The sequence below is a fragment of the Xiphias gladius genome, chromosome 1 (genome assembly GCF_016859285.1).
Source record: "Xiphias gladius isolate SHS-SW01 ecotype Sanya breed wild chromosome 1, ASM1685928v1, whole genome shotgun sequence".
NCBI classification, from domain to species: Eukaryota; Metazoa; Chordata; class Actinopteri; order Istiophoriformes; family Xiphiidae; genus Xiphias; species Xiphias gladius.
Genome location: NC_053400.1, coordinates 7,474,233 through 7,496,576, shown reverse-complemented (window position 1 = coordinate 7,496,576; position 22,344 = coordinate 7,474,233). Strand labels below are relative to the sequence as shown.

General features: G+C 40.4%; 1 protein-coding gene across 6 annotated transcripts; it reads right to left on the bottom strand.

Moving 5' to 3' along the window:
- Nucleotides 1–1,088: 1,088 nt before the first annotated feature.
- On the bottom strand, nt 1,089–22,080 carry abcc12 (ATP-binding cassette, sub-family C (CFTR/MRP), member 12). 6 transcript variants are annotated; one of them, XM_040134602.1, is made up of 31 exons: nt 21,749–22,080; nt 19,213–19,282; nt 18,784–18,941; nt 18,470–18,616; nt 18,012–18,159; nt 16,549–16,785; nt 15,743–15,916; nt 14,944–15,091; nt 14,052–14,200; nt 13,624–13,731; nt 12,783–13,013; nt 12,628–12,699; nt 12,266–12,390; nt 11,173–11,245; nt 9,537–9,740; nt 9,072–9,206; nt 8,673–8,769; nt 7,932–7,982; nt 6,909–7,007; nt 6,708–6,811; nt 5,221–5,403; nt 4,730–4,956; nt 4,406–4,543; nt 3,963–4,152; nt 3,770–3,859; nt 3,368–3,557; nt 2,760–2,919; nt 2,573–2,651; nt 2,226–2,339; nt 1,747–1,911; nt 1,089–1,661 (listed from the first exon to the last, which is right to left on the bottom strand). In XM_040134602.1, the coding sequence occupies exons 2-31, from the start codon at nt 19,261–19,263 to the stop codon at nt 1,569–1,571; spliced, it is 4,140 nt and encodes a 1,379-aa protein (XP_039990536.1). In that variant the 5' UTR covers nt 19,264–19,282; nt 21,749–22,080; the 3' UTR covers nt 1,089–1,568. The 6 variants fall into 6 exon arrangements, with proteins under 6 accessions (XP_039990536.1, XP_039990524.1, XP_039990514.1 ...); XM_040134590.1 differs by having other exon boundaries at nt 21,798–22,080; XM_040134580.1 differs by lacking the exon at nt 21,749–22,080 and adding an exon at nt 20,715–20,753.
- Nucleotides 22,081–22,344: the final 264 nt, after the last annotated feature.

The following is a 22,344-nucleotide window of genomic DNA, read 5'->3' as shown; positions in this document are numbered from 1 at the left end:
TAATATTTTCTATAATATCCATCAAAAGGAGGCCAGTGTGGATCTGGTCCAGTGTCTAGTACAGTTCTGGCAGGATAAAACATGACCAACATATTTTATTTTAGGTTAAGTTTACAATCATTTTCATTTGTTCCTTCAGCCTTCAGTCATGCATGACTCCCTTTTTGTCATTTACTCTGGGCCAGTTTACGACACTCATTCTTAACCAGTCAAGTTTCATTCTAAATCCATCTTCCTCATTTCTCTTGGACCACCAGGGGTAAAAATTGCCCTGTGAGTCCTCCACAGATAGCCTATGGGTTCCCTGTGCTGTGTTTCAAGTTCTCGGGTGTTTGCATCAGCTGAACTGAACTTCATGCATGTTTTAATCAATGTTATGATCCGTGTAAAAGTTAAAACTACGCAATAAACTAAAATATAATTTTGGTTATTTTATTATTTTTTCCTCTTCCTAAACTGGGTCTCTATGCAACAAGAGATCTGCTTGAGCATGAAGTCCTCATTAGATTAGCTCTTAACATGCTTTTTTAAAGTGAGTCATGCCTTTATATTTTTATGAGTAAAGATTATATATATCTAAATATGAATATTGTGTATCCCCATGGTTTTTATCACGAGTGGACTGTGAGAGGATGGAGAGCGGAGAGATAAGAATGGATCGAGAGAGCAGACTAGGATGAGACCCCACCACTAAAACACAATAACCATCGCTGAAAGGAATGTCATGCCTTAACAGGATTTCACAGCAGAAAATCCTCTTGGATTTGATGCCCATGTGTGTGAAATTCTCTTTTAAAGGAGGCACAATCGTAGTAGCAAACTTTCTCTATTAGCTGATCCTCCAACTCAGTCAGCAATTCCAAATGTTTTCACTGAAGTGGATTGAGGGTGGTGGGTCAGTTGGTGAAAATAACAGAACTGCTAATGCAAAATAGGCAGCCATAGAGGATGTGAAAATAAGCAATGAGCGATATTGAGCTTTAATTTTCCTGCAAAGGCAAAAAAAAAAAAAAAAAGTGTGATTGATGATAGTTAAAACACAACACACAGCAAATGGAAACTTGCAGATTACCGTGATTTGTTAATGTCTGTATGTCTGCAATCAGCTAATTTGATAAGAGTTTTCTATATATAGTTCTTTAATTCAGTATTTATTTCAAAAAGCATATGTAGTACATATTCACACAGCAGACTGAAACTTCACATGTAGTTGTTTGCAAAGTGGCGGCAAAGACATAGAAAATCAATAAATAATATGTTTTAAATAAACATGAAAGATCTTATCCACTCCTATGAAAGGCCCATGAAAAACAATGTCCATTTATTTGTTTCAGTAAACAGGTGAGATAAATGTACCGCTACGGACATAGTTTGAAAGGTGAAAACTGCATTAATTAAACCACATCTCTGCGGCTCATTTACACCTGATACCAGCAACCCACTCCAGATTATTACCTGAGAATACTGATTAAGAGATGGCTGTGTAAATGAATAACTATTGTTATTATTATGTTACAGTCGTCAATTTGCAGTTGGAGTTGCGGTTGGTGTCACAGGTCCTTTGGGGTTCAACTGTTGATAGTGTTAGCAGCTGTGAGGAGTGTTGAGAACAGAGAGTCTGGTCTTTGCTTCAGCACATCTGGGTGGTCTAACTCGACTGCCTGTCAGACACAACACATACAGCACTATCAGAGTAGGTTCATGATTATATTCACTTATCTTTGTGTATTGGTGTTTGTTTTCTACCTCTCCATTGTCCATGACCAGAATACGATCTGCATGCATCACAGTGTTGATACGATGGGCAATGGTGAGCACGGTGCAGTCCTGGAAGGCCTCTTTGATGGTGTTCTGGATCAGAGCGTCTGTCTCTGCATCAATGGAGGCTGTTGCCTCATCCAACAGAATGATCTGTTTGACAACAGGAGGGAGACTTAGAGTGGATAAAAGGGATGGGTTTTCAAACAGGAGAGTTAGGATGGTATAGGACAGAGAAGGTTTGGAGACAGGGATTAGTTGCAGATCCACAGATTGACCTGTAGAAAGGAACAAAAAAACTGAGAGCAGTGATGATAATAGAGGAATCACAAGCAATTACAGAGTTTGACTGGAGATGCAGCACACAGATAAGTAGAGGTAATTATCCATTGACTGAATTGTTCAATAACTCCAAATTTTTCAGGTGTGCAAATAAAAATTAATCAGAGGCGGATCCATGTACAAACCTTGGAGTTACGGAGTAGTGCTCTAGCCATACATATCAGTTGTCTTTCTCCTACAGAGAAGTTCTCACCATTCTCCAGCACGTGTGCCTGTAGCTTCCCCTCCAGTCTGGAGATCTGAGGAAACACAACAATAATCATAGCATTACTTTTACTAGTGCAACTTTTACAAGGCTGACTAGACTGAAAAATAGTTCAATTCACAATTTGGGAAATATGCTTTTTTTTTTTTTTGAGGAGTTAGATGAGAAGGTCAGTACCACTCTCACAGCTTGGTTGGCAACAGTTAGTCTGGATAAATGACCACACACTGTAACAAAACTGTGCTACACATTGTACTGGTTTCATACTGAGTCCTTCATGTAGGTCTTTTCCAGCGCTGCCCAGATCTCCTCATCAGTGTAGCTATTGAAGGGATCCAGGTTGTACCTGTAGGCAGACATATTATCACAGCTGGTTAGCCAGTGACTAGTAAGAACAGTGTTTGCCTGTGTTTACATAGAAAGCTCTGTGGAGTTAGGGGTTAACCCAGGGTACCTGACTGTGCCAATGAACAACACAGGATCCTGGGGGATGATGGACAACTTGCTGCGCAGATCCCACAGACCAATGTCCATAATGTCCACTCCATCTATTGAGATGGCTCCTGCAGCTGGCTCCACCAGCCTGAACAGAGCCATGCCTAGAGAGGACTTCCCTACAGACGGGAAGTAGAGAGTAACCAAGTGTAGTAACCGTTATTGTGTAGAGAGGTAGGGTTTCCCTCAGCACCGTAGTGTCATGGCTTGACAGAATAACAGTGTCATTTAAACCCAAAGATTCTGCAGTCAAATTTGCCTTCTATAAGAAGAATTATGATCAACGTAGACTCTAGGTTTAGTCATCTACTGCATGTATGCTTACTATGTAATATGACATATTCAACTAATTCTTATCCCCCTGTAGCTGAGTAATACACCGAAAAAGGAATTGTCAAAATGTGTCAAAGCTAAGCAAAAATTCAGTGTGTATACACTAGTTTCAATCGTCAATCATTTCAATATGTCTAAATTAAGTAAATATAGGCCAAATTGCCCATTTACAATATCCTGAACTGTCTAAAAGAACAAAGTTACGACTAATAAATGCTGGAGTCAAGGTCTTACCAGAGCCTGTCCTTCCCACAATGCCCAGCTTCTCTCCAGCTTGGATGAGGAAATTGAGCCCATTCAGGACAATGGGTGTATTCTCTCTGTACCTCATCTTGTAGTCCTGGAAGTTGATGGATCCATTCTTTGGCCAGTCCTCTGGGATTTGAACCTCCTTTATGTGTCTGGGGGTCTCAGACTTGCAACTCTGCACACAATTAACATCAAATACTTTGAGGGAGGAATCTCAGAAGATAATTCACTGCATAGAACTTTCTGGCCTCTTTAGCAAAACCACAAACAGCTTTAAGGGACAGTCTCAAGAAGACCAGCATAGATGGATGGACCGGTAATAGTAGCAAGCCAACCTGTGTGTAAACAGCCATTATTTTTCTGAGGCAAAGAAGTCTAGAGTCTGACCGTGATGTATTCCAGTAACCGCTCGACCGAGTTGAACCTTGCCTCTACCTCGGTCGCCTGCCTAACTACAAATTGGAGAATGCCTGTCAGCTGGAAAACACACAAACATTTTGTAAACAAACATGTTGGATTTACTTTCAACGTGTCTTTGAAAAATAAACCAGTCATAAATGAATTTACTGTCCGAAAGTACCTGTATTGTGTAAGACATGGCCAGGCCTTTCAAGGATGGACTGATGAAATCGTTACTGCTGAGCACTACAAACAGAGCCACCAACAAGGTCATGGTCAAAGTCATGAAGTCCAGCCAGAACGAGAGCAAGCGTGTCCCAGAGTAATAGAGGAAATAGTGGTTGGAGTTGATGTCATTCAGGGTCTTGAACCTACAACACGGCATCGGACAGGTCAGGGTTTGCGAACACCACCTTACCCCAACTATCAGTAAGAAAGGATGTACAACACAGACCACGACCAGACACTGTGACTAAGAAATCACCTACTGCTCCTGCACTGCATAAATGTAAAGCAGGGAGGAATTAAAATGCAGCGTACGTTCTCAGAAAGCCTGAAAGGTCAGCAAACAAAAAAAACCCCAAAACCTAAAGTATTTCACGTTAAGGAACTCTGGTATCTTACAGTTTTATGTGGCTGTCTCTTAGGTTGTAGGCATGAATAGTGCTGAGGCCCTGCAGGGTAGAGGTGGTGAGAGAGATGCAGGGAGATCGACTGATGTTCTCCACCTTCTTCATCTGACGGATACTCCTCTGGAATATACTGCAGAGAAATCACAACTGACCATCAGAATGCCTTAAATAACTCTTCACTGTCCATTGATGAGCCTGCTTTTAAGGCGTGCAGCGGTTTCCATGAAAATCTAAATCTTGTAAATTGCACAGATTTCCAGTGGTCCCGGTAGCAATTGATTTTTATCATGTTTAGTATTATCTGGTATTAACTCACAAGAGAATGAGGGTGAACAAAGCTCCCATAACAACCACAGCTAAAAGCAAGGGGGGGAAGACAGCTGAGATGGTGATAACTGTGAAGATGATCATTAAAGAAAGCTGCAAGAAAGAATCCATGTGGAGGGGAAGCACACAGTCCACCTCATCTTGATCTTTGGAGAAGCGGTTGAGAATGCGGCCTGCTGGCGTCGTGTCGAAGAAACTCATGGGACTGTCAATAATCTGAGAAAGGAAAAAAAATCATCTTCATTATCAGCACCTCATCTGTAGATACTGTGGCTTCTAACAGGTCTAAAAGAGGCCATCCTTTTTAAACCCAAAACACAGTATTAGATGGTTAGACTTTTTTTCTTTTTTAGCAGATTTTTGAATGATCACATATTTAATTTACTTGTGATGAGTAAACACTGTTATCTGCAATGAAAATGGTGATGTTTGAATGTTTGATGGCATACAGATCGCTGGAGTTCAGCCATTGCACAGTACCCTCTTGAACATGGTGTTGTGGAGTTTGCAGGAAGCATTCAAGGTGACGTGAGTGTAGAATAGGCATCTGATGATGGCAACTATCACCATGACAACCAGCAGCAGGCCATATACCAGTTGATAGAAGTGCAGGTCTGGGTTTTGTGAGATGTCCCCCTGGTCTGAAGTGGTGCTATTGGGTGACTGGGACCAAACAGAGAAAATATATGACGTTGGTGGAGACCAGAGCCATAGAGATAATTGATAAACACAAAACCATTTTAATTACAAGAAGGATTTTTATGCTATTGTGAATATTGACACAATATGGAACAGGGGTGTGGACATAACACATTCTCTATCTGCTCATGTGTGATCAGTGAATACACAGTTGTGGTTCACAGTATAAGTCAATACACATGTATAATTGCTGTTTAATGATTACAGTGAGACATGAATCTGGTTTTCTGACACATCCTGGTGACTACATTTATGTCCAAAGTTAATTTACTTTATGTGTAGCCATTTATGTGTTGTTCCTTTGCGGGTGAATACTGGTTGAAATAAACCCAATAAAAAAGACAAATGGTGAATCTGTATCTGTTTAGGACAAAGGGGAACAGACATAAGATAACATGATGTACTAAAAATCACCACCTCATACTGTTAAGGTCAGATAATAATATTTTGCAGCCTGGCAGCTGTGTTATGGTTCTTTTTCAGAGGGCTGGCAGGCAGTGGACAGTAGTGGCCAATGTTAATGGGATAGACATGGGAAAGTCTGTGCCTAGGCCTTTAAGCAGGAATCATTTGGTTTAGACTGCATCATCAGTTTTAATTGGCATTATTTCTTAGTAGATGGTTATCATCACGGGGAGATGGGTGTTGATCCCACACACAAGGATCAGCTGAGTTGTACTACATAAATAAATTAATAGTAAAATAGTAAATAAAATAGTTGTAATAAATAAATAAATTTGAGTTGAGTTGATTTAAATAAATATAGTGTGTAGGTATAGAAATATTTTATATCTGTCCTCATTGTTGTGCAAAAATTGATTATTCCATGGTTTTCGTCCCACCCGTTTTGTCTGTCCTCCAAAAGCACACCGCCTCCATCACTGCCAGCACAGACGACTGGTGTGGTTCAGCAGTAAGCACGGACAATGAAGTCATGTGTGAAAAAAAGAGAATTTGTAGGGCACCTCAAGCTGTGCACACCTGACCAACCACTGCAGAGGAAGTGTGTCACTGTTGGACTGTCAGTTTTGGAAAAGTCAGGGTGACACAGGTTGTCTGCTCTGAGACTGTCCAATCAAAATGCCTGATAGAGCATATAACAGTCTCTGTGGTTTCCAGCTGTGGGAGGTCACACAGTTGCTGGGAACACATCCAAATTTCAACCATGGCTGGTGAAAGGTTTTTTGGATGAATGCATGTGTGTGGGTGAGAGAGACACAGAGAGAGAGAGAGAGAGAGAGAGAGAGAGAGAGAAAGAAGGTTCTCACCCCATCACCCTGCCCCAGCCAATAGCTGAGCCACCAGTTGCTGAAGACTGTGGATCCGACTGTCAGGACGGTGCTCAGGATAGTGAGGAAGGTGATAATGTAGCCTGCAGCAACAAATTGACACCAAATGTCATCAGCCAGCTTTTGCCTGTGTGAACTGTTTATTATTGCATGTGTGTGTGTGTGTGTGTTGCATCAGACCTCCAGCTGCCTGGCAGTACTGCTGGTAAACTCTCCGAGAGACGGCGCCTTCTGTGGAGGACTCCTTACTGACCAGCTGATCATCAACCTTGACAGCAGCTTAAGAGGAAGAAAGAGAATTTACAGAATCACGGCATGATTAAAGTGACTTTCATTTGCATCGGCGTATGTCCTGACTAACTGCACTGTGTTCCTATAGAAAAAGAATATTAAAAAAATAGCCGTACAAATGTACACTAGCTTCACTGAAGATCCAGTCACCCAAACATCTGCTACGTTCACAACAACGTGTCTCGAATTCACATAACTACAGAAGGATCATAACTGTGCTATATTTATACAGACACTCGGATGATCAAGCCATCTGTCTGGATTTAAAATCTGCAGCAGTATTTCTGTAGTAATGGTTTTAGGATTTATAAACTTGGGGCCAGGTTATGCTTAAAAGGAAGTAGTCTAAACAATGAGCCGTCTGACCACATTAGAAGACAAGTGTTTATACTGCAGCTGTTCCCAACAGTCACACTCGAAGGCAAAGTGAAAATCCAACCATCTTAAAAAGGAGCGAGACGTGATAATTGTTTAAATATGGGAATAGCGGCATGTATTTTCTCTCCTGGAAGGCATAAATGGTGTTGCTCTTGTTTGCTGTAAAGACGACAAGTGACAGAAATAGCTCCGTCAGGAAAGAGAAGTTCAAACCCTGTTTACCTGCTCACCTCAACAAACCTGGCCAGTCACTGCAGAAAGTGTGAATGTGTGAATGTCGGATTGTTGGCTTTTGAAAATGACAGAAATAGTTGGACACAACCCCCGATTCCCGTGTCGGAAAGGTGTGGGGAGAGGGGTTCCCTGAACCCGGTCAACCAGCCAGCAGGCATCCAACTGGCCACTGAACTGACACACCCTTCATCTTTTAGGTTCCGACATTAAAATGAAACAATATGAGCCTGACCTCAGTGTCGAGAATGCATATATCAAATCTGAACCCAAATTACATTTGAATGAGTTTTGTGGACTTACTTTTTTGTTCAGCCGTTGTTCCATCATCCTTTTCATCTGACATGTCAAATGCTGAAAGGAAGCACAGGTGTCAGTCATTTGCTCCTCACAACTACAGTTTGCATGAAGTCGCACTCTCATTTATCAAACACGTGATCTGACGTAACTACCTCTTGTGCTGGTTCAGTGAGCATAAAGAAATGTAGCTGGATGTTGGGGGAAAGTGTAAACAAAATGACAGAACATTTTCCTTTCACAACTCCCCTTTAGACTCTCATACAGGCATAAAAATGCTCAAAAAAATACAATAATAACTGTTTATTGACACACAGGATTGTAGGTTTGCTGCAATGCAAAATGATGAACCTTCCTTTTGCCATCCATCGTCCCTCTGTTACCTGAATGGACTGCTGGCACTGCCTTTTACCTAATCATGGTTAAACATTCGCTCCTTTGCAAGCCTACACTTGTCGTGTGTGTGAGTGTGGCGACAGTTTCCTCCACAGAGCATTGTGCCAAGAGTAAAGGAACATGTTGCACCTATTGCTCCCTAAACTGCTTTTAGGGATTTATTTCAGACACTTATTATAGAATGTGCAACACTTCTTACTGATTATTGTGTCTTTGTAGTAAACTCTATAACAAACTTTCTTATATTCATTCATTTTAAGTTCTTTACCCATGAATTGAGGCATCACAACATATCCTATACCAAATGTTTTGGTCATTACACTAACAAACATTTTTCCTAGCTTTCCCTACCCAGGTTCACTATCCCACTGTCTGTGTGATCTCTTGGCTCGACCTCCTTTTGCTGGGCAGCGTCTTGGGGTGAGGCTTCCTCCTCGTCTTTCGGAGTCTGTAAATGATAAGCGTAAAGAGGGCAATACTCAGGGCAATTCATGCAAAACACTTGTTCATGGCTCCAATGAACCTTGAATCTCTCCATGTCTGAATTACAGCTAACACATAATGTACCAGCAATACTGAAAATGTCTGTATTATAACTGAAATCATGTAACAATTTGGTTATTGTTTTTGAGCTAGTAAAACAGTAACAAACTGGTGAAAAGGTTTACCGGCTTTTAAAACACTCATGGTGAGAATAGCGGCGCTATAGCACATTCCAGTTTTGTCCTGCAGGTTTTGTGACAATCTTACTTTGGCCCATTCCATCTGGTAGTTGCTTATCAGCTGAGCGTAGCGTCCGTTGGCTCTCATCAGGGCCTGGTGGTTTCCAGCCTCGCGGATCTCCCCATCCTCCAGAACCAGGATGTCATCACAGAACTCCAAATACTAGAAAACAAAAGTGAGTTAAACTAAAGATAACAGCATGAGATGAAGGGGCAGCAATCAGACACCAGTTCGTGATGTGTGATTTACCATGGCAGACTGGTTTAGATCTTATTTTTTTAGGATGATTTTAAATATATAAGGATTAATGTTAAAACTTTACTTACCCAGAATACACTATAAATATAGACAGGTTTGACTAATTTGTTGAAAAATACAGTGTTTAAGAAATTTGTATACATTTTGGGAGAAACTGTCTTTCTAACCGAGTCTCCGCTATTTTGGATTCACTTTCTGCTACAGTATAAAGCAGTGTCTGTAGTATTTTCCTACCTGGAGCTGATGAGTAACCAGTATGACGGATTTTCCCTGGAGCTCCTTCTTAATGCATTCTTCAAAGATATGTTTCCCCACATGGGCATCAACAGCAGACAGGGGATCATCAAGGAGGAAGATGTCCTTATTGGAGTAGACAGCTCTGGCCAGGCTGATCCTCTGCTTCTGCCCCCCCGACACATTGAGCCCCCGCTCTCCAATCTGCCAGCAACACAGATAAAAACTACTAAGACCACTGGCCACAGGGTCTGGTACATCTCAAAATCCCCTTTTCACCTTCCAATTTTACTAACTGAGCCAGAAAACATCTTTGCCAAAAAAATATATAAATAAATGAATAAAAAGACAGTGAAGACAGGAAGGTGCTCACAGCTTCAAATACGCTCAGAAACATCAGTTGGACTTGAACCAAAATTGAGTTGACCTGGTATTAAACTTGCAGTTAATTAGTTTAGACTCAGACTGGAACAATAGGATTCATGTCAACCAGTTTTTTGTCATGCAAGGCCTTGTTTTTTTCAAACTTGCTGTATTTTGCACAGCAGAGGATTGTTCTGTCTCCCTGAACATCTAGTTTTATTTTCACTTCCATGGAAGACTTGCAGTAGAAGATAGTGTAAAGTAATATCGTTGGCATAGTTTGTGGTTATTTTTTTGTTTGTTTGTTTGCTTTCATTTTTTGAATCGAGATGCTATCCAGAACAATTTGAGCATCAAACATTATACAATAATTAACAAAAACACAAGGTTCCATGGGCTTTAAAACTGTGCAAAGAAGGAAAGGCTGAGCTTATCATTGATTGTTCGCACTAATGTTTAAATACATAGAACATAATGGCTTTAGCGATAGAAAAAAACCCACTGTGGCACAGCAAAACCATGTGTTTGAATGGCTGCAGGCTAATGATCAGCTTGAGTGGTAAGTGTTGACAACATTTACTGCAGCTCACCTTTAAACAGCAGATTACGTGTTTTAGTTGTTCTTCAGTTGTCCTAGTGATCTTAACTTAGGCACAAGGGGCTATGAGTTACTCTCTGTTAGTGACACTGATGCACTTAGCTTGAACTTTGAGTGATTTGGTAGGAGCTCTGAGAACAGAGCTTAACACCAACACGTCTTCTAACTATAACATTTTGCCCATATTATTATTTTAAATGTGATTCAACACTTGTGACTCATCTTCATCCACCTAACTTTTCACTTGACCTCAGACTTAACTATAAAAGTTATAGACGCTTTCAACCCTGTAAACCTATAACTTGAGAATAGGACTAGTTTTAGTCAACAAGTCAACAAGTTTCGCAAGTTTTTTACTTGCGAAATGGTGGCTGAAAAATGCAAACTTCCCAGCCACAGACAAATACCGCAGCGTGGGGAAAAGGGTAATACTTATTGAATTATTGAATTAAGAAAGGTCTTCACAAAGTAGGGCTAATCCAGGCCAACTCCCACAACAATGAATTTTTTGTTTAATTCAGAGGTACTTTTTAGTGTTGAATCATTGATATCATGTCCACAGGAGTTTCTTACCTCACTTCAGAGGATGTCATTCCACTACACTATTGGGAAATCATTAAACTGCATTAAAAACAGTCAGTTTGGACAGTTGAGTGTATGAGAGAGAGCTCCTACCTCGGTTTGATCACAGTATGGGAGGATTTTCAGGTCAGCTCTGAGACTACAGACATCCAAAACTCTGTCGTATCTGTGGAGTATCAATGCAAAACAATTGACTGTCTGACAGCCAAGGGGCATTCAACAGACCCTTTCTCGAGACACGATTTAGTCATTTCCTTCAGTTTAGTTAATAATAAATTGAAACTAAAATGGGATGTATCACTTTGTATAATTAAAACCGATTACTGGATTTAACGTTGTGGCTGATTGGTGTATACTTTTCATACTCTGTGAATGGGTGACTGGGAGGCAAGTTGTAAAGCGCTTTGGATAAAATTGGTATATAAATACAACAATTTATGTCAGTTTTCTGACTAATTATAACAGAAATGTTAACAATGCTTTGAAATTGTTTTTAGTCAGTCATACTAAGTGTTGCACTATATTTAACAGACTCCAACTGAAAAGATGCAGCAGCGCAACTAGTATTTAATTCCTGCAGATATGCTCAGACACACTGTCCCTGGCAGTTTATGAGAGGCAATGTGAGAACAAACTTGTTCTCTACTTCTCACATGCTAGAGAGTGGACAAGCAAATACAAGACGCAGAAAAGCAGCATTTCTGTACGTAGTTTCAGGAAACACTGTCAGGCTCCAATGTATGTTAGGTTCTCCTACGGTATTTACTTCATGCATAATAATGATTGCAGCCCAGCTTTACTGACCAACCACAGTCATGATGGCCATAAAAGTAGCATGACTCGTGAAATACTAGGCACAGGTCAGCAGTCTCGTCCCTTGCCCTCTCTGCGAGCCTGGACTGGCTTTCCATTGGAAAACCTGCCTGATAAAGGGCATGTCCTCAGCTCTTGTTTGACTACCTTGCCAGATGCAAACTCAAAAAGATAAGAGGAACTCTCTGTGAGTTAAAAATTTCTCAAAAGAAAGGCCTATTCAAACCTTGTGTCAAAAGTCTGTGTCAGTGCAGCCATGAAGAACTGTTGCAAAACATTAACATCACAGATGTTTCCATATTCACCTGTCAAGGTTATCTGCAGTTATTTATAATTAGTGGCAATGAGTTATGTTGGTTAAGTGGTTCATTACTTGGCCTGGTCAAAAGGTTCCCCCATCAGGATGTTTTCTCGAACAGTTCCATGGACTATCCAGGGCTGCTGGGAAACGTAGGCAAATGTTCCGTCGGCTGTGAGGGAGCCCTGAAGAAGGTGCATCTAAAACACCAAAATGAACAAACAACCAATGAGAAAAGCTACGTGCTGCACAACATCAGTAAACTCTGGTTTAGAGTTAACATAACGCAAATCAGGAGCATTACTTTGCGTAACATTTGCTTACCAGAGTGGCAGACAATAAAATAGTGTAAAACTACAGCCAAAAAAAAGGCCATAAATCATGCCAGGCGCTTGCAGGGGGGTTAAAAAAGAATAAAGGATAAAGGAAGAACTAACCTGTTCCAAAATGCTGGAAATCAGTGACGTCTTTCCACTTCCTACATTCCCACAGATACCGAGTAGGTTGCCCTTCAGAAAATAACACAGATTTTAACTTTACTTGTCGTCCACTCTAGTTAACCTCATGCATCCTTGTCAGTGGTAAAGCACACCTTGGGCAGCGTGAAGGAGATGTTCCTCAGGGTTGGCACGGTTTCGGTCTTCTCATTCTGGGACACCTCATCCACCTGGTGTCCCTCCACCCCATTGCCTGTGCTGGGCACGGGGTCTGGCTGTCTGTCTGCTTTGGTCCAGGAAAGTGTAGCATTTTTTATCACTATGGCCGAGTCGCTGTCTTTCCCCTGCATCAGGTAGGGCTCTGGATTCTGGATCATCAGTATTTTCTGAAAAAGCCACATGTTGTATTTCTAAGCTTTGTTTATGTTATTAAAATTGGGATTTTCATTGCATGTGAGACCTACAACAGCAATAACTACAATGAATGCTGTATTTAAAGTTGCAGTGACAAACCCTGAACACACATACAAAAAAAAGAAAAATGCCTCCGATTGATATAAAAACTGAAATACAATGAAGTAAAACAAAATTTTTTTTAAATTTAGTTTTGCAAAAAAGCTTTTGAAGGCAACTGTAAAACTAAGACAACAGCCAAAGAAGCATTAAAGCCACATTTGTACTGCAGGTTGTAATTACATGTTAAAACTATATACATGCTGTTAAATGTGTGTAAAATAAGTGCAGACGAAATAAAAGCTCTATAAAAACTAACTTCATCTTGTGATCCTGTGGATTATGAGCTTTGAAGGAGGAAAGCCATTCAGATGTCATTACCTATCACTAGAAGACGAGGTATGACAATCTGGCAGTTTGCATTACTGGATGACATCATAGCAAAACAACCTTCATATAAGTTAAAAGTAGTAATGAATACTACCTTGACTGCTTAAAACTGTTGTCATAACTGCTGAGCGGTGCATAAAAAGAAGAGTTTACCCTCAGTCGTTTCAGTGACACAGCAGACTCAGCCAGAGCCTTCACAGAGGGAGGCAGCAGAGCCAGGCAGAACCTCATGGAGTTGAAGATGGCGATGGTGGTGAAGGCCTAGTAATTACTCAGAGAGTGATGCTAAAGCAGTACGTGACAGCACACAACAGTGGTCGTTTCTTGGTTTTAAATAGACCACAATACTCTAGTGGCAAGCACCTGTCTGTGGCCTGCTCTGGTTTAGTGCAAGCACAAACAAACAGGAGCAAAGAAGGCGCACTAAATAACTGGTGACCAAACTGAAAGGTAATCATCTAAGCACACGTTTTATGTCTCACACATACACATTCTTGCAGCAACTACTTACAGCAATGCACCTCTATTAACCATTTAAATCACAAAAAGGGCCTGTTGGCAAAGGTTGTTATGGTACTCACATCGGAATTCTTGAGGCTTAAGCCCAACAAAGTGTGTACTATGAAGGTGAGAACGGTGGCGAGGATGGGGATGATGATTGTGATGCTGGAATTAATATTCTGGACGTAATTGACCCTCTGCAGTTGTTTCTTCTCATTTTTCCTTAAGCCTGTAAGAAAAAATATCAATATTTGTAGAGGGTTTTTTTTGTTTGTTTGTTATTGCTGGGGTTTTTTTTGTTTGTTTGTTTTTTTTAAGCTTTACTACTTACTACTAATAAATCTGCTGAGCTTCTAACCCAGACCCCCCACATTTTAGTCCACAATTGTCCACTGAGCATCTTCACTGCGCCAACTGGGGGATACGTTATTGGCTCAAAAGCAGCTAGAAGGTATTTACACTATCCAAAAGTTTACAAGTTACATACTTGTGTGTGCAAAACCATGATCAGATTTAGAAAACTCAGACACACAAATACATGCAATTTCACCTTTTTAAATCATGATCAGCTGGAAAATGCGCACACTAGGATGATGCCTCATATCCTGCCTGCTTCCATCCAACAATTGACCTTGAGTGGTAGTATCTTTAAAAGTGCTTGTGAGTGAGGCAAAGGTCAGGAATCTGTGTAAATTTGTGGATTTAGCAGCAGTATCACAGACAAAAGAGAGCCTGGCTACAGCAGCTTCTCATGCAGTCAGTTCAACAACTGAAATGGAAACAAAGTACAGTGCTGCACAATTTTCTCTTCAACTGTGCTTTTAAAAATGCCCAACTTTTCCATGGAAAGGGGGGAACACAGATTTGAGCTAACACAAAGTGATCAGTATAAATGCTGCCCCTGATATTTGATATACAAGTAACTTATCTGACTGGAAGACAAAGTCAACATGTGGCTGCCTAACTTGGTACCTGCAATCTTCTTCTCAAATGAATCTTCCCAGGCATACATCTTGATAAGTTTGATGCTTTTGAGAATCTCATTCATTGTGTGAACACGGCTGTCTGTCATCAACATGGCTTTCCATCTGAAAATGTTAATGAGCTTGGCCAAGAAAAACTGAAAGCAGAAAAAACAACATCAATATCAGTGACGATGAAAGCAGCGAATGCTACCGAATTTAGAGGTGCTTCTGTGGCTGAGTCAGTTAGCAAAATACGCCACGATGGAGGGCGTGAGACATTAGCCTAGTGGTAGCTCATTAAACTGCAGACAATTGTTTTACAGAGATGTGAGACAAGACGTTCCTACAAGCTACAGTTCTGTCATATTTCTGAAATTAAACAGAATGGGTTTATATTAGACACTGTATGTTTTCCTGCTAATTTACCACCTTTAAATACCACGAACCTTTAGTATTGGTCAGGACAACAGGAAACAAAGACTAGCTGGAGGCTATTTGGGACCTTAGTTCTATAACATGGTAAAGATCAATTAGACTAGTATACATTTTTGTTTGTACGAAATCACGTCAATAACTCTTCTTCACACAGCGTCATGTAGACCTTAAGTCCTTGTCTATACTGGACCATTATGAACAAATGCACTGCTTGTTTACTATAGTTGTTAATAACTTTTGATAATTCAAATACACAATTTTAGCTCTTATTGTGATGTGCCCCAGATAAAATCTGAAAACCATTCATTTTACACTGCTTATAAAAAATGTATCTATTTTTGAACTCTTTGCGAAGTTTCTAATGTACAGACCTGTATGGCGAAGAAGATGAGGAATGTGCAGACTCCAATCAGTGCAGTGTAGCCCAGAATGTAGCATGCGTAGATTACACACACAATAAGGAGCACTGGGGTGGACAGCAAAAAGCTCCCGAATAATACGAACTCAAATAGTCTGTAGCCATCATTAGTCAAAACATTAATCATCTGGATGGGAGAGACAGAGAGACAGAGGGGAAGACTGTAATCTACATTTGCCGCGATTGCATAGCCAGTGCAAGATGCTTGAATTAAGTCAGAGTGTGTGAATTCCACAAGATATGTATTTAAAAAAAGTTTGGCTTCCATATTCATGGAGGGAGGACATCATCTCTATAACTCAAAAGTAAGGGAAGGATAAGTTGGTATGTTCTAGCTATAGACCCATAAGCGTCCTTAATCAAGATTATACAGTATACATGTCTGTTGATGTACATATAGCATCTTGAAATTGAAATCGAAGACTAATTCCTAGAGAATTGTAGGCACACTGCATTAAATAAGCATTAAACCTTACGTATGTAACACAGTGTCACTATCTGTTCCTCAGTTCCCCTTGGCCCCTTTCTTCAGCCCCTGCTCACTTCTTCCAGGCCATGTTCCTCCCCTCATTTCTCCAGACCTGCCATCCTCTAGCTGCCTTCTCGGGTTTTGACCCTTTGCCTGTCTCACCATCCTGGAAGTCTTTGTTCTTCTTTGTGTACATAAAATCCCTGAGCTACATTAGCTCTACCTCTGACATCTGCATTTGGGTCCTTTCCCCTGTGTTCCTAGCACCAGTTGTGACACACAGTCTGTACCTCTCCCATTGAAATGTTGCTGTGCACCCGCAGAGAGATGACTTTCTGAAAGGCCACTGAAGAGAAGGCACCTTTCAGCCTGACAGCTGTGCGCAGGTTTATCGCCCACAGCAAGGATATTAGGTAGGCTTTGCAGAACTCTGTGGCGAACAGAGCCAAGGACAGCCCAACACCATAGAACACCGTGGACTCCCCTGGATCATCAACATAGTTTAAGATCTTATGGACCACAACAGCCTGAGAAGACAGAGGCAGAAGTTTGTAACATTTGAAAAGAACATTCAACAGTAAACAGCAATTAAATGGCATCAAACGGTATTGTTGATGTTGTTGTTAGGGTCACTGTGTGCTTGTAACATAGGCAATGTTTAAAAGTAACACAAGTTTAGGGTATCATTGTTAAATTTACCTTGGCTTGGATTAACATCAAATAAATACGAGTAAATAAGAGGTTTTGACTGTTTTACCTATGGATGAAACAGAAACTCAAACTCACAGTAGTTTTTCTGCCATTATTAAAAGAATGCTTGAACATACATTGCATTATTGTTTTCTGGGCAGTGACACAATTTACAGTGGAACAATTTAACTCTGTCCTTTGCAATAGTTTGATTGCATTTCTTGTGTGGCTCTCGAAAAACTGCAATTTTACCATTTATATCACATTAAAAAATGTAGGAAAAAGAGCTTGGCAATAATTACTTCCATGTGCTTTCAAAAACTGCATAAACTTTTTCCTGAATGTATGACCCACCACCTGCTTGTTACTTATTATTACCCATTTCTACACAGTCAGGAAGCTTGTATTTCCATTGTGTTTTCTTATATGATTAAAACATTTTCCAGCACTCCACCTAAACCATCATCAACTCCCGCCCTACACTAACACAAATACAACGGACAACTTTTAAGTGTTGTAAAGTAACTAAGAACATTTGCTCAAGTACTGTACTTAAATGCAGTTAAAGGTCCTTTTATTTTACTTGGCTTTTATGTCACTTTATACTTCTATTCTACTACATCTAAGAGGAAATTGTACATTTTACTCCAATGTATTTATCTGACAGCTATAGTTAGCTGTTGCTGTTCAGTTTATGACTTTACCATGCTCTCATTAAATACAGTGCATTGTTAAAGATTAAATCAGTGGTTTCCAACTTATGACTGTTTACAAGAAAAAAAATGTCAAAATGGAGTCCAAAGTCACATTTCAGGTGTCTATGAGTTGTAAGTAGTTCCACTCGAGACATTTCCCCTCTAAACTCCTCAGGGGGTTTCATTTCAGTAACTGTTTTAAGCTGAAAGAGGTACATTTTGCTGATAATACCTGGTACTTTTACATAAGCAAGGTTTTGAACACAGGACTTTTTTTTTTGTAGTGAGACTTTTTACAGTGTTGAAATGCTTGTTTTACTTAACTAAAAGATCTAATTGTTTCCTCCCCCACTGGTTTTTTCACTCACCGGGCCCAGAAACAAAGCCACCATGGAAAGAACACCGGTCATGACAGACAGAATCACCCTGGTTCTTTGAAAGCGAAGGATCACACGAACCAAAGAGGCTTTCTCCTGGCCTACTTTTGCCACTTCTTCGTCCCAGAATCTCTGTAGCCTGCACAACGCACACAATCAGGGGACAGTTTTTGATAGTGCAGTACACTTGTTTTCACAAAATTATTTAAACTTACGTCAGAGTCAAATCTTTTGGCCTTGTCTATTTATTACCAGAGTAAAAACACACATGAAGCTGTTCTATGTTTCATGATATTTTCCTCTCATTTTCGTACATTCATATTTATTTTCCAGATATGAATTCCATCAACTGCTCCTGTCATGTGTCCTTTCAATATACGTGCTGTAACTGCATCAAGGTACATTAGAGAGATGTGTGACCCTCATGACTCAATGAGAGAGTGCCATACCTTTCTCCGCTGGTGCTGGATGCATCCAAAGGAGACAGGTTGAGAGAGTTCATGTCTAGCCTATTCCTGTACATATCCCACATTATCGGGGTCATCCAGGCAAAGGTTGTAAAAGACAGGAAACCTGCATTGTCCAAGGGGTGGGACCTAGACAAAGAAACATCCCATGATATAAGCCCTACGATGTGTAAAATATGTAGTAGGCACAGCAAAAAGAACTGGCCAAGTACTGTAAAAATGTTACCTTAAAATAATTAATCAGATTATATTTAAGTGCATCAAAAAGGACAAAGAATGTCATCAATGAGACTGACTGAGAGGAGGACCAGCGGAAGGGTTTGAGGGTCTGAAGGCTTTGGTGGTATTTTCTGAATGGGGAACGGTGGGGTATTTCACTGTTGTTCTTATCAGTATCCGTATGTTCTGGACTGGAGGCCAAAGATAGAGACCTCCATCTCCCACCATCTATGGCCTGAAGAGTCCGAAAAAAAAAGAGATGGGGTCAAAGCATCAGACAGCCAGAGCTGGACAGAGAAAACAGAGAGATTAGAGAGGGAGTGTGTGCGTGGGCTTTCTGTCAGTATTCCAGCTAAAGATTCTTAAATAGTACGTCAAACACATCTGCCACAAAAACACAGGATGCAGGAGAAACAATGGGCAAGGAAAAGATCTCAGGCACTGAAAGCAACATGTGAAGTGGTCAGGAGTGTTCTGGTGGAAGCTGCTGTTTCTTCTGTACTTACAAAAGAGACGTCTCGATTGCCATTCTTCTCCAAAGAATAGTCTGTCTTCATTTTGTCCTGTGCCGAGGTGCTGAAAGTGTGCAGAGGCACAATTTTACTAGTCAACTATTTGTCAAGAAGAGACATTGCTTGAAGCCAAATTTATCAGATACAGACCTTAAAAAGTATCTAACCAGAGGCAGCATGTCTCATTATGTTATGTAATATTTGTAATGACATGACTAGATTATTATGTATTCGAAGCTACATAATACATTATTACATGGGACTCATTCAGCTGTGTATGTCACTGAAGAAATGACAACCTAGTCTTGTTAAAAAAAATCATCTGACTGAGTGTTTACAGTGGGTCACCTATAACTCCTAAGGTAATATCTGAAAATGCAGTGTCAGTGAATTACAGATGTCTTCTTCCTGCCTTCCTGCCTCTCACCTCCATTCATACTGTGTGAAAGTTCCTGCAGCCAAATTAAATCACGTACATTAAGATGTGTACATGAGACCTTTGTTACTGCAAAGTAAATTCATGAAGAGGTAAAAAAGCAAACCTTTACAACCTACAGCCTTCCATGCAAAGTAAAAGGAACAACTTTTTCATCAGTTGTAATACCACAGTATGTGTTATAATGCATTATGAGGATGGGTATAAATATGAAAGACTTGGTGTGTTCTTTTTCCTAACACACAGACCACCAACTTCTAAACCAACACAAAGCCATAGACAGTACGACCAACGGGGGACTGCATGGGGGAAGACAGTGACACAAGTCATTCGTCATAAATCCTGAGATGATTTTCTCATCTCCAACAATGATGACTTGAAGCTGGGTCATGTAAACTGCATTAAGGGCTTCTGTACGTCTGAGAGATGTTGCACAGCAGAGAGAAGCAACAATGTATCATTGCCTGAAAACACATTTAAATTTGAGACTACATTTGTTTTACCACTTAGTGAAACAGGTTTTTTTAAAACAGATTTCCAAAATTGCATCTTTAGATGTCCTATAGCTTTAGAATTTACATCTCATCACGTAAAAAACATTGAATAATCAGACAAAAATTTTGGCCAAAGATTTCAGCACTATTTTTCAAACATGAATTATTATTATTATTTATTTCAAGGATATAATAACAAAATATATCCACAGCCGTAAAGGGGTAACATGGAAGTATTATGCTATTACTCTCTCATTCAATTAACCTGAACTAGACCTATCAAAATTGCTGTTTGAGCTAATCCTAAAATAATTAAATATAGTTAATTTCTGTAAATAAAACTTGATTAAAGCCTGATTAAAATAAGCTAAATTACGCAGAACTAACTCAGGTACTAATGCTTAGTTAAAGTGACAACCAAAATAGTCTCAATTAATATAGTTGAGCTCAAATACACCGAAAAAAGACTTCACTAACAACTAAACAACCAAAGCTGATCAAAACTAATTACAACTAAACTGAGTGAAACGCTTGTTGTAAAGTAGCACACTGAAATAGAACAATACCTCTTTCTGGAGGACCAGGAAAATGCACTGACGCTTACCAACACTGTATCTGAAGCTGCGACTGTAGAAAAAAGTAACTCAATTGATCAAAGGTTAACCTGTTGAAAGGTCACTGGTGTGTGTATTGCTGTGGGTGCATGTGGCGTGTGTTTTGAGGGGGGGGGGGGTAGGCGGTGATGCCTTCGGTGTGTGGAGCTAAAAAAAAACTACTAAAGTTAATATATATACTGTATAAATTGTGTATACAGTGTATACAGAAGGTATTCAGAACCCTTGACTTTTTTCACATTTTGTTATGTAGCAGTCTTATGCTAAAATCGTTTAAATTAATTTTCTTCTCTCATCAATCTAAGCTCCACACACCATAATGACAAAGCGACAACAGAATTTTAGGATTAGGATTATTAAAAAGGAAAAACTGTCAATCACAAGAACATAAGTATTCAGACCCGTTGCTCAGTACTTAGTTAAAGCAGTTTTGGCAAGTATTAAAGCCTTGAGTCTTTTGGGTTTGACGTGACAAGCTTTGCACACCTGGATTTTGGGACTTTCTGCCATTCATCTCTGCAGATCCTCTCAAGCTCTGTCAGGTTGGATGGGGACCGTCAATGAACAGCCATTTTCAGATCTCTCCGGAGATGTTTGGTTGGGTTCAATCAGGATTCTGGCTGGGCCACTTATGTAAATTTCTAAAATTCTGCTTTGTCATTATGGGGTATTGAGTCTAGATTGATGAGGGGATAAATGAATTTAAACAATTTTAGCATAAAGCTGCAAAATAACAAAATGTGAAAAAATTGAAGGCGTCTGAATAGTATCTGAATGCACTGTACATACATCAATCAGCCACCACATTAAAACTGGTAACCAGGGGTTAAAGTGGGCCGGAACAATTCTGAAAGGCATTCTGGCACCTTCGAATAATAAATACAGCTTAAATAAATCTGATTCGCAGTGTCATACATAATGATGTCAAGCAGTGATGTACTGGCCATTGGTCACTGCCCTTCTCAAGCATCGTTTCACATACAAACCCTCTTTAGGTGGGAGAGGGGTCCTGAAGATTCTCTGTGCCATCCTCACCTCTCTCTGAGGGACTTCTGGTCTGAGGCAGTGCAGCTCCATACAGAGATGCAGCTGGTCAGGATACTCTCTGTGGTGCCTCTGTAGAATGTGGTGACGACAGGAGGGGGGAGTTTTGCCTTCCTTATCCGTCACAGCAAGTGGAGGCACTGTCGGGCCCTCTTGATGAGGAAAGCGGTGTTTGCAGTCTATGTCAGGCCATTTGTGATGTGCGCCCCCAGGAACTTGGCGCTCTTGACTGACTCCACAGTGTTGCCGTTGATGTTGAGCGGACTTTATACTGCATGGTTCGTCGTCAGTGATCCTCTTTGTCTTGTTGACATTCAGTGACAGGTGGTTGTTGTTGCACAGGACGATGAGTTGGTTCACTTCCTCCCAGTAGGGTAAATCATTGTCATTGCTGATAAGACCTACCACTGTTGTGTCATCGACGAACTTGATGATGTGGTTCAATTTGTACTTGGCACAACAGTTGGGAGTCATCAGGGTGAACAGCAAAGGCCTCAGGACGCAACCCTGGGGAACCCCTTTGTTCAAAACGATGGTC

What these genes read in the sequence shown, in the direction of transcription:
- abcc12 (XM_040134602.1), bottom strand. Translation starts at nt 19,263, where the DNA reads ATGAAGACAGACTATTCTTTGGAGAAGAATGGCAATCGAGACGTCTCT. An exon ending in CATACTGTGATCAAACCGAG is followed by an intron (nt 9,741 to 11,172) that starts GTAGGAGCTCTC and finishes TGTTGCTGGCAG; the next exon opens with ATTGGAGAGCGGGGGCTCAA. An exon ending in GTACTGCCAGGCAGCTGGAG is followed by an intron (nt 6,812 to 6,908) that starts GTCTGATGCAAC and finishes TTGTTGCTGCAG; the next exon opens with GCTACATTATCACCTTCCTC.